The 12,472-nt window shown below is 42.3% G+C and overlaps 1 protein-coding gene across 1 annotated transcript; it reads left to right on the top strand.

Moving 5' to 3' along the window:
• Positions 1–1,463: 1,463 nt before the first annotated feature.
• On the top strand, positions 1,464–8,072 carry lrrc15 (leucine rich repeat containing 15). Its single transcript, XM_071921886.2, has 2 exons — positions 1,464–1,751; positions 5,597–8,072. Exon 2 carries the CDS (start codon positions 5,604–5,606, stop codon positions 7,308–7,310), a length of 1,707 nt encoding a protein of 568 aa, XP_071777987.1. The 5' UTR covers positions 1,464–1,751; positions 5,597–5,603; the 3' UTR covers positions 7,311–8,072.
• The last annotated feature ends 4,400 nt before the right edge of the window (positions 8,073–12,472 follow it).

Raw genomic sequence — 12,472 nt, 5'->3', positions numbered from 1 at the left:
TCACCATGAAGGAGGGCCCTATAGGTAGCGGTGACTTCAGTCAATAACAAAACATTGGTACACACAGTGTGTTTCAATGCAGATATTGCTATCACAGCTCTTTCTACTGTCTATGTCTATCTTTACCGCACTATCAGACAAACAAAATGCTTCCATGAAGTGAGGGCTTTGTGTGCTGGAGCCTGTGACTGTCTATACGTTAACTCCACCCTCGCTATCTTTTTTTCTGGTGAAGAGGGGGTTTGTCATGTTGCAGAACAGATGGATTTACTTACAGCAACACAGGAATGTTAATAGGAGCAGCACACTGACTGCTCAACCTTCCTTTCACCGATTTATTGAAGAACACAGCATTCCCAATTTTAGTGCCAAGGCTAAAATCACACTGAATTACTTTACTTAAGTGGGTTTGGAAAAACAAAATGCTCAAGCACCGTTCCCTAAACAAAGAACATGTGAGAATGTAGTGCTGTATGGTATAATATTGAGAGGTGAGCTTGATTACTTGTCTGCCTGTGGGCTGCAAGTTGGGTATGCATGATCCCATCAGTCTCGTAAACCCGCCCATTCACCCACACACACACACACACACACACACACACACACACACACACACACACACAAACACAAAAACTAGCCAACAGTGGGGAACGCCTAATTTCAGCAAGGTTATTGCCAAACATTGCACGATACAAACTGCTGCACCAATTCATAATTTTCCTACACATGTATTCACAGAGGTTCAACATGGACTCCAACAACGACATTCAAGGATAGAAAATGCATAATTTCTGCAACACAAGCGAGACTGAACAGAATTTTGTTGGTTGTTTGGCCCTTTTTTGGATCGGCCTGCAATCTGTAATCTCCTAACAGCAGATTTGTGAACATGTCCAAGGCTGCCAAAAATCCGAACCATCAGCTTACAAACATACCCAAGACTTCATACCAAAGATATGTGCAGCTGATACTTTGCACACACACACACAAGCAGGCACACACACACAAAAACACACAAACAATCCCTTATATATATGAGACAATTCTATCGTCTTACATTCATGCCCTAACCACTAATTCTAACCGTAACCCTTTTCCTAATCTTAACCCAAATCTAATTCGAACCCTCACCGTAATCCTAACCTCAAACCACAAAAACAACTCTTGTTTTCCTCGAAGAGGGCTAGAAAATGATACTCACAATCCTTTCTATTCTTGTGGCAACATATGGATCCCATACAATAATTAAAACACAGATCACACATCCACTTACAAGAACACGCACACACAATCACACACACATATAAACACCACGTCCAAAACATAAATCTTCTGTGAATACAAATCCAGTTCAGGCACAGAGTAGCACGAGAGGGTGGGGCTTCCCCCTCGCACGATCCCCCCCACCACATTTAGCAAAAATGTGTGAGTGTGAGTGTGTGTGTGAGCATGCGAGAGGGGCAGAGGGGGCAGTGGGACAGCCGGGACGCTGAACAGTGCCACTGGAGCCTCAGCAAAGGACGCACAGATTTCATGAGCTCAGGGGGGAAAACAGATTGATGAGGAAAATAGAGTGATGACGAAGAGCAGGAAAATGTGAGGATGTGAGAGTTCAGAGAGTGCTGGAATCCCTCGTCAGATCATTTGTGAAGCCGTAGAGAAGGGGGGCAGCGCACGGGAGGATAAAATATAACTGGCACTCCACACCAACTCAGTTTCTCACTTCACTCACTCATCAGCCACCGCAAGAGGTAAGTTCTGCAAAAACAGCATGTTGGCCTGATTAACAGAATGCTGATTGCTAATCATTTGTGGGGTCTTGTCAAATGTTTACAAGCAGATTTCAATGAGGAATTTTATTATTTAAAGAAAAGAAATGAGATAATAGAGGAAAAAATAAGGTAATAATGCTGATCTAATAAGGCAACAACAATAATGTCATGTACTATAACATATAGTACTTCTATCATGAAAAGACAAGCTAAATTATTCATCTTTTGATTTTGCCTAGCAATGTGTGTATTCATGTGTGAATCTGAATACTAATAACATAGTAACTTGAAGTGCTGAATGAAGTGCAGTGTTGTGTAACCTGTAGGGAAATGTGCGTCAGTCTGGGCTATTTTGAGTCTGACTCCTCACACTGTCTTACATAAAGTCTTTTTCAAAAAAAAGTTTAAATAAATAAAATCAAACAGCTTTTATTCCAGTGCCTTGGATACTCAGTTTCAGCACAATAAAGTTCCCTACTTTGCTAGCTCAGTCTTTTCATGACAGGCAAAGTGCTGATCCTTCAGTTATGGAAATGGGGAGGGAAAGAAATCACCGCAATTAATGGTGAACTGGAAATGCTTTAGTCATTACACTGAACTGTACGCATTCCAGGTTGTCCCAGGCCAGAGCAGACGGTGGTTTTGGTTTGACTGGGACATTTTATACCAGAAGGGAAACATGGTTTCGCTGTCAGTTTTTTTTTTTTTTTTTTGAGAATGGGAATGTTATGAAACTCATAGAGGAGTCACAGATGAGTTTGCGTCTAGACGTGCAAAAAGCAGTGATGCTGCCGTGTGTCATTTCTCTGAAAGCTCCTCAAATGTGCTAAAATCCCCAATCCAATTGGACATGACATTTATATCTGAGATTACTCAAACTCATCTCTGACCTAACTGTGACTCCTGACCCTATCTATTAAATTCGCTGTCGCAACAGTAAAGAACAGAGAAGTGGAGGCAATGATGCAACCAACTGGGTAACGCATGTTCCACCACACAACCTTATGTGACTAATCAGGAGGAACATTATCATTATTATTATAATTATTGTTGTTGTTGTTATTATTGGTAGTAGTAGTGGAAGTGGTGGTGGTGGGTGACAATAAAGGACAACATGAGATGTGTTATAATGGTATTAACATTTTAATAACAATAATACCATTCACTTCCCTTTCACAGAGGGGACCCAGCCCTCCACCTCTTCAAAAAAAAATGTAGACCCATGCGTACAAAATGTATTGAAAATGGGAACAGCTGTGAAGCCCCAGTTTCCATTTTATGATTCTTTGTCTTTGATGTGAAGAATGGAAAAACAAAGAAAGGAAGAAAAGCCGATTCCTCTGTGGCTGAGCTCAGCATTGGGACACACTGGCCTCTTTAGAAAGCTACTTCCTTGGAAAGGCTCTTTCTGCACCTTAATACTCCCCAGCTACTGAGAAAACAACTTGAGCCTGCCAAGCTAACTTTAAATGGCCTACCAGGATTTGTATGGAGAGTGCACCAAGCAGATCATTATGTTGGCACCGCTTTGTATGTGGAGCCTCCGGTGCCATTACAAACAGTGAGCGCAGCCCCAGCCTCAGCCTCAGCCTCAAACATGTGCAGGCAATCTGTCTTGTTGAGATGTAGCCATTCCACAGAAATCAATTCACTTGTGGCTTCAAACCAAACACCATGTCCATATCAAATGAGGACATGCTCAGCAGTTTTGGGATTCACTTTTCAAAACATATGTATACTAAAAAGATGGTTCTAATGGCAAAGGGTGGTAAGCGTGGTGATACACCAAGGAATTTTGTGGGCAATGCTCATAGCCACGTAGACACTGGGTCATAATTTTATACAAATGTTTTATTTTTGATTAAAACAGGAATGCTGAGGCTGCAACTCTTAGGCACTGTTACCAATTAGAGTTGCCCTGTGAATCACTGCCTTACAATGGTGGTAATTTAAAGTCTTCAGAGGCAAGAGAGGATCCCCCTTTTAGCTGTTCACTGACAGAGGAAAAACCACAGGCAGAGTCTCTTGCTTTCCTACCCTGGAAACAAAAGACCATTGTGCATCAAATCTCAGACAGCAGTGAAGCACAATGAAAACACCACAAATGCAACACATCATACTCTGTTTTTCTCCAAAATTAGTGTTCGAGCGCAGAGCAGCTCAGCTTCCCTCATGAACAGACCCTGTTAATTGAAAGCGGAAGCCAATAGTAAACTCCAATTCAAAGGGCAATTCCACTGAAAGTTACTTTTGGGCTGTTATTCTGCAAACATAGACGTTTTCCTGAAATTTTCAAAGGTTTTATCTCTGTTGTTTAATGTTCCTGCCTAGTCGGCTGCTTTTTGGGTATGTGAGTCCCAAGAGCCTGTAATCAGCTCCACCAATCAGAAATAATGTAAAACTAGTGTCAAGCCTATGGAGCCTGGGAGAGGAGATAAAAACATGTTGAGGCCACACTTCACTACATTGAGGGCATGAGACGGTATGGACACTCTTGTTTTGATAAGTTGGAGTGCACAGCTGACACGTCGCTGTCTCATTTTGGTTAATGCATGCCTTCACTGTCATTATTTTGTGTGCACAATTTCATTATTTGTGCAAGCATGCCCACAGTTTAATATGTGACATTTTGTAAAGCTTATTTAGCTTATAAAACAAGTTTCAAACTGATTTCACCCACTTAACATAATTAGTTGAATTAACTTTATTCCATTATTTATTTGGTTTAAATAGCTTGATATTTAAGATATATTACATTGAATCATGTTTTAGATAAGATATATTAAGGATAGATTTGTTGGTCAAGTTTTACTAGTTTTAAAATCAGGGGATGAGTTAACAAGGCATTGCGTACTGATAAATCTTACAATGCAAGGCAGGTAATGGGCTCTACCATTGTCAATAGGCAGGGATGTTATAGATAAAAGATTTTGATCAGTCAACACTTGGAGTTCTCCAACACCATGTCTCAGAAAAATGTTTGGTGCAGCTGCTGGCTCTATATATTAACTTACTATACGTGCACTTTTTATATCTACTGTATATGCATGCTTTTTATGCAACTCGAGCACATATTTAAATATTGTGTGCACACGATAGCATGTCGTGCTACTAATACTAATACTTCATCACCACAAATTACATTTTTCCCTGCCGGACGACCACTTTCTGTAAGCCTGTGGTCAGGTTTGCCAATTAGAAGTACAGTAATGTCGTAGCCAGAGCCAATTCTGTCTTGTGTGGTTTGGCCCAAGCTGGTGGCACACCCGCGAAAACCAGTGGATCGTGTGCTGCCTCCAATATTTGGAACATTAAACAGGCTTGAGTTCTGAGTTTTCAAGATCAAGGAAAACACATGCAATCTTCTGACATCGACAAATTGCATTGCCTGAAATAGTTAAAGAAAATTTTATGGACGATCATCTTTCCATTAAACATCTACAGTTTTTTGCTTGCAATATAATTCAACGATGTAAAAGTATACCATTCTCTGTGATCTTGGGGACAAATAACTCAAAACATAAAACAACGAGAAAACTAATCCTGGAACATTTTATGAAAATGTCTTGCAGAGTAACAACCTAAAAGTCAGTTTCGATGGAATACCACTTTAAAAATAGAGGCTACAAATATAGTGGTTGTACTATAGGCTCTGTGAGTGAATCTGATACCTCACATACCAAGTTTACAAGACTCTATTTCAAGAGGTGATAAGAGGCTTACAATACCACTGTACCCCTGATTGCTACATTTAACATATTTGTTTATTATCTGTACATATTGTCATCATTATTATAATGAGATTTTCTTTTCCTTTGTTCTAGGGAAATAATGGATCTGTCAATCACACTTCACTTGCTCCTCCTTCTCTCTTCCCTCAATGCTGTTCTTTGGGCATGTCCGGATGGATGCATGTGTCGTGAAAACAAAATCCTCTGCAATGGCATCTCAGACTTCCCCACAGCTGTTCCCTCCTCTACCACCACTCTCTACATCTCAAATTGCAATATCTATTCACTGAAACCAGAGGACTTGACTGATTTTGCTAACGCCCTTGGCATCTTTGTGGTTAAAGACACTGTGTTGAGGGAGGTTCGCCCTGGCACATTTGATTCCACTCTTAACTTAGGTGCCTTAGGGTTTACCGGCACCGAGTTGCAAGATCTCCCTGAGGCCTTGTTCCAAAACCTTCTAAAGCTTGAGTCTCTGACTCTGAGCAGCAACCAGCTCCTGGTCCTCCGCCCCACCTGGTTATCCTCCTTGTCTGCTCTGAAGGTCCTTGACCTCAGTAAGAACCTTTTCACTTCTATACCTGTGGAAACTTTTCATCCTGTCACTGAGCTGCAGTACCTAATGCTCGCTGGAAACAATATCAGTAAACTCTCTAGGGAGACCTTCAAGGATCTCACCAAGCTGAAGACCTTACGGCTTAATAAGAACTCACTCCGGGAGATCCCCCTTGGCACTTTGGATGACCTCGTAAACCTGGAAGAGCTCTCTCTACACGACAATCTAATCACTCATCTCCACCCTGACCTGTTCTCCAAGACTCAGAAACTCCAGAAGCTCTTCCTCTCCAACAATAGGCTCACATCTCTTCCGCAAGGGGTCTTCCTAAACCTGCCCCAAATGGCCCAAATATCCCTGTATGAAAACCAGCTGGAGAGTCTGTCTCCGGGGGTGTTTGGGCCCATGGTCCTGGATCAGTTGTGGCTGTATGACAACAAGCTGAGCCGTCTGGAGGATGACACCTTCAGGAACCTGACTCAGCTGCGTCTACTTGTTCTCAGCCGCAACCGGATTAGCTATGTGTCCACCGGGGCCTTTAGAGGGTTGGAGCAGCTGGGGGAGGTATCCCTTCACACCAATCTGCTCACAACCTTGGAAGCTGGCACTTTCCAAGGTCTGCCCAGCCTGGTCAACATTTCCCTGGAGCACAACTCCATCAGCTCCCTACCTTCAGGTTTCCTCCAGGGCGTGAAACACCTGGGCCAGATAGACCTACGAAACAACTCCTTTCCCAACCTGCCTCAGGTGAACCTGGATGCCCTCACTGTGGCGAAGGAGGTACTCCTGCAGCAGAACCCCTGGAGGTGTGACCAGGATATCCTGCCACTAAGGGATTGGCTGACAAAGTACCCATCCAAGGCCAACAACAGCCTGTTGGTGTGTGACATACCCTTCAATCTGAATGGCGAGGAGATTGCCCTGCTGACAGATGAGGTACTGATGCCTCTCATTTCTACTGAGGAGCCTGCAGTGACCCCAACAGAGAAGAGGAGGAGACCCCACACACCTCCCCCCAAGAGGACCACTTCCTCCCCTGCTGTCAAAGTCACGCCCACCTCAGAGCAGGGGGGCGACACCAGCAGTGGAGAGGGGGAAGAAGGGGCGATCTCTAGGGACACTTCGATCATCATCATCGCAGTGGTGTGCACTGTCATCATCAGCAGCCTCATCATCTGCTGTGTGTGCTGGAAGAGGAACAAGAGAGGAAGCCGGAATATAGGCCGCAGAAACAAGAACTCTGTGCTCTAGACTAGACCACCCAACATCAGCAACCCAAGAACTTTTAAAGCCAAGGGAAACTATTCTCTGATTACTGTGGCTAACGATCATTAGCACTGTGGTGTACTTGGAAAATGTGAAGCCTAGAGAGTTGTGTATTTAGAGCCTAAAAGGTCATATTTTTATTGACAACACAAGGAACCACTGCAGCTCCATTCAGAAGCGCCAACTAGATCACACAAGTAAACAGATTTCCCTCTAATTAGCTTTTAATTTCTTAATAAATCAAATTTACCACTCAGTGTTCCTCTGCAAGTTTGCTGTGGCCTGAGACTGCAATGCTGTTTTTTCTGTTTTTTTTTTCTTTTTTCTTTTTTTTTTTACAAAGGACCAAAAAAACAATTGAAAAGAAACATCTTACTAACTGTAATAACACTCACTTGGACATTTCGTGGACAACTTGAACATTTTGGTGAATCTAGTATCAAATGCATTTAAACAGTATTTCTTTTAATTAAAATAAGACCGCATTCAACACACTGTTCAACAATTTTGTAATTTTCAGCTTTTCAGTCATATTTTTGATTATTACTAACTGCAAGTTTGGATAATGTAATTTTGATGATGATTTTTTGTGCATAAAATCGATATGTTTAGGGAACAGTTTTACTTTGAAACAATGGCTATCCCTACCTACAAAATCAAACATGTTATTTCAACTTTCAACTGTATCACAACATAAATAATCCAATGGTTTTAATTCAAAATATTGAATAAATGCACTACTTTTAGTGGGAGAAAGCTGGAACTGTGTTAATCATTCAGTGAATCGTGGCATTCTAATATAGACAGTTATAGACAGTGAACTTGTGAAATCATATCTTGTTTATTGTATTGTCTGTCTGAATCTGACAGCAAGTTATCCTTTATTTCTACATTATTCAGGGATATAGTGGAGGATAAACCAAGCTAAGCTCAGTTCACCCACCCTTTAATTTTTGTAAACGATCCAGTGCAATGATTTCAACTCAGTCAGGAAAAGTTTGATGTTGATTTCTATAGCAATGAGCATCATTTGTTTCAGTTTTTGATGGTTAGATGGTACAAAGCTTGTAGGACTGAGTGAGAGCCGAACCTTCCCTATGATTGTGCCATCCACTGCATACAAATATTTTTATCTTTGGGGAAACAAATATCCAGTGTTGGAACTTTGGCACATGGCAATGGGGGCACAGAGATTTTGGCTAGTTTGGCAAGTAGCTGGCAGGCTATTTTCTGACAGACTATGGGGCACCTCATTAACTATGCATACTATCGACCAATCAGAGCATTCATTAAAGCCTGGGTGTAGGTAACATCATTTACACCAGGAAGTAGACTGGCATTGTAAATCTGTTTGATTCTGTTGACAACCAGAGGGAGAGTTTTTCAAAAGGCGACAGTTATAATAATTTGGGTAACATGACATTAACAGGTCTTTTGATGAAATTGAGAAATACAATCCTCATTGCACTGGACCTTTACGCAGTTTACTCACCATTACAAGGTAATATAAATCTTCTTGATATACTTTAAATTCATAGTATACATTCTAGTAAGTAGATTGGCATATGTTGAGAAATGTGTAATTTCAGGGAGAAAAAAAATGAATACAACTGAAAAGTTTTGTTGTTTATAGGTAATTGGATGCTGGTCCTATTGGGATCAGATGGGGGTCATGGTTTGCCCACTTTTTATGTACCAGTGGGTTTCTGATTATGCTGATACAGTGGAATGTCTACAACAAAACACAGTCCAGATAGACTAAGTTTATTTTAAAAGGGTCATGCAGAGGGGAACGAGGCTCTCACATGATACCACAGACTTGGCCTTTGCAGCCACAGCGATCTGTGTTTGCGTGCGGAGGATCCTGGCAATACTCAATGCATGTCATGTGTGTCAGACAGGGCAATGGTGTTAGTTTGGGAAGTAAGCCACCCATCTACCTCATCTCAATTTTCCACTCTGTGAAACACAAATCATCCAGTGGATTCAATCTGAAAGACTGCCATCTAGTGGAGGCTGCTCAGAATACTGCTTGATGGATCTTGGCTCAAATACCAAATTCCACCCTTTTTGTTTTACTTGCAATTTCAGAGACCTGACATAACAAATGAGTCACAAATACTGTAACATTATGACTGATTCTTGCCTGATAATCATCAAAGATCACAAAAGATATTTTTTTCTATGCAGGAAACATGAAGTTCAAAGCTAATCAACAAATTGCAGACGACCGCCGGTGAGCTGGAGGAAAATTGTGGAAATTAACCGATGTACATTTCCAACAAGTCAAAACTTTTACCATCTGTGTTGTGACAGCTGACTCTGCCATGAATGATGCACAGAGTCAGGCTTTTTAAACAGATCTATTGTTTGAATTACTCTTTGGGATGAGTAACCCCACACACAGTGACACAGTGTGTTTAAGCGGTAGGTATTGCACTCTAGAACGCACTGAGTCATTGTTTAAAACTTCATCAACCTTCACATTTAAACACCTGAATATAAGAAAATATCACAACATTGTTTTGAAAAGTGCTAGATAAGTGTATTAAGTTAAATATTATAAAGCAGGGGGCTTTCTGGACGCCCGTTAAGTGTCAGTGATGATAAGAAATAAGACAGAGAAAAATACATAGAAAAAGAGAGTTTTGTTTTGCTTCAGAGCAGTGCAGTAATTAGCTGCAACATTAAAGGCGTTCCTTCCCTGGTCTTATCTCACGCTGCAGAAGCCAGAGCAGATAACTCATGAGACTGTGCTTGTTTGCACTTCTCCGTTGCCGCAATAACCTCCTGTTTGACACTGGGGAAGGAAATAATCAGGTAGGGAATGTTGTTTTGTGTGCGACTGCGACTGGAATAACACATAACGATATCCTGGCAAAGCTTTTAGAATGTCACTGATACATGACAGCTGATAATTCATCGCAAGAGTGAGAAAAATAAGTGTGTTAAGCTTCTAAACTGTAGTACATAGGGTATAAATTTGATCTTTTTTTCTTTTGGTAGAGAATAAGCATGTCCAGAAGAAAAGTTGTCTCCCTTTTTCTGTCTTTGCTGTTTGAGTGTTCATCACCACAATGTGAAAAGGAGACTGTCTGCCGCAAAGAGAACCAGGTTGTTTTTGAAGCAAATACGACTGAAATCCCACGCGTTCTGAAACCAGTTGTGACAGAGGTCTTCTTCTTGGACAGTAAGATCAAAACCATCCCCGAAGGAGCCTTTGCTGCAAACCCCCAGCTGAAAAAGCTGGAGTTCATGACTACTCCCATAGTATCTATAGAGGCTGGAGCTTTTGAGGGTTTGCCAGAGCTCAATCACATCGAGATCTCCAGCACTCCACTAACGTCAATCCCGCCGGGAGTCTTCAAAGACCTCAGCAACCTGGAGAGGCTTATACTAAAGCTCAACAAGCTCCGTAATTTGGAGAAAGGCTTGTTTGATGGCCTTAAAAAAGTAAGAGAGCTCCAGTTACACATCAACGAGATAGAATCCATTGAGGAAGGGACTTTTGATGATCTTGAGAGCCTTCTGGTCCTCCATTTAGCTAGAAACAAACTCCCCTCTGTATCTGCTAAAATGTTCTCCAAGCTTAACAAACTACAGGTACTGAGGCTTTACGAGAATCAGCTGACCTCCATTCCTGAGGAGATTTTTCAGAATTTGCCCAACTTGAAGGAAATTGCCTTGCAGGGAAACAAAATAACAGAATTATCACCTAATCTATTTCCACATAGAGACAAACTGGGTAAGCTGCTTTTGGACAATAATCTTCTGACTGATTTACCTCAAGAGTTTTTTGTTGGCTTCCCTCTGATTAAAACACTGACCCTACAGAAGAATCAACTGACTGCTCTACCACCAGTGCTATTTGGAGAAATGCCCAAATTGACTGACCTCAGCCTCAGTCAAAACAATCTTATCTCTCTTCCTAAGGGAATATTCAGCCCGCTGAAGAATCTTATGAAGCTAGACCTTTCTAAAAATCACTTTGCCACCTTGTCTGCCAACTATTTTGAGGGCCTTGAAGAGCTGGCACACCTGAATCTCATCAACAACACGATCAAGTCATTGGATGCAGACACGTTTGAAAAGCTAGCATCTCTAAAAACACTGAAACTAGCTCACAACAACCTTCGGACACTTCCTGAGGATATTTTTGAGCCCTTAACAAAACTAAACAAAGTCTATCTCAATGACAACCCTTGGCATTGTGACTGCAAACTGATTTACCTGTACCGCTGGATGAAGGCCAACACTGACAAGATCCAGTCTCCTGCAGTCTGTGAGTATCCAGAGGATTTAATGGGGCAGCAAGTCATGTCATTAACAGAGGATCAGCTTGTATGCCCCACCATTCCTGCCACCACCACTATTCCTACCACCACCACCACTACCACACCTCCCACAACCACCACACTGACCACTACACTCCCAACTACCACTTTACCAACCACAACACCAACTACGACTTTACCAACCACAACACCAACTACAACTCTGCCAACCACAACACCGACTACAACTCTGCCAACCACAACACCGACTACAACTTTGCCAACCACAACACCGACTACAACTTTGCCAACCACAACACCGACTACGACTCTGCCAACCACAACACCGACTACGACTCTGCCAACCACAACACCGACTACAACTCTGCCAACCACAACACCGACTACGACTCTGCCAACCACAACACCGACTACAACTTTGCCAACCACAACACCGACTACGACTCTGCCAACCACAACACCGACTACCACTTTACCAACCACAACACCGACTACGACCCTACCAACCACAACACCGACTACCACTTTACCAACCACAACACCGACTACCACTTTACCAACAACAACACCAGCTACAACTCTGCCAACCACAACACCGACTACCACTCCGACTACAACTGCAACCACCTCCACCACCCCGGCCCCAACCACGCCCACAACAACTACAACCACAACTACACCCACGACCACCACCCTCAGGACGACCCTCCCAACCACCACCCAAACAACAGCCGCCCCACCACCAACCACCCCAGTGATCTTCACCTGTCCCATGGAGCCAGACTCTCAGCAGCTATCGCCCTCCTTCACTTACCAAGGCAGAAGCAAAGTTCAGCAGTGCAAGGCCCACAT

This window comes from Centroberyx gerrardi, chromosome 9, assembly GCF_048128805.1.
Source record: "Centroberyx gerrardi isolate f3 chromosome 9, fCenGer3.hap1.cur.20231027, whole genome shotgun sequence".
NCBI classification, from domain to species: domain Eukaryota; kingdom Metazoa; phylum Chordata; class Actinopteri; order Beryciformes; family Berycidae; genus Centroberyx; species Centroberyx gerrardi.
This window is presented reverse-complemented; position numbering and strand designations above follow the sequence as displayed.

Coding starts and splice junctions, on each gene's coding strand:
- lrrc15 (XM_071921886.2), top strand. CDS start 5,604: ATGGATCTGTCAATCACACTTCACTTGCTCCTCCTTCTCTCTTCCCTC.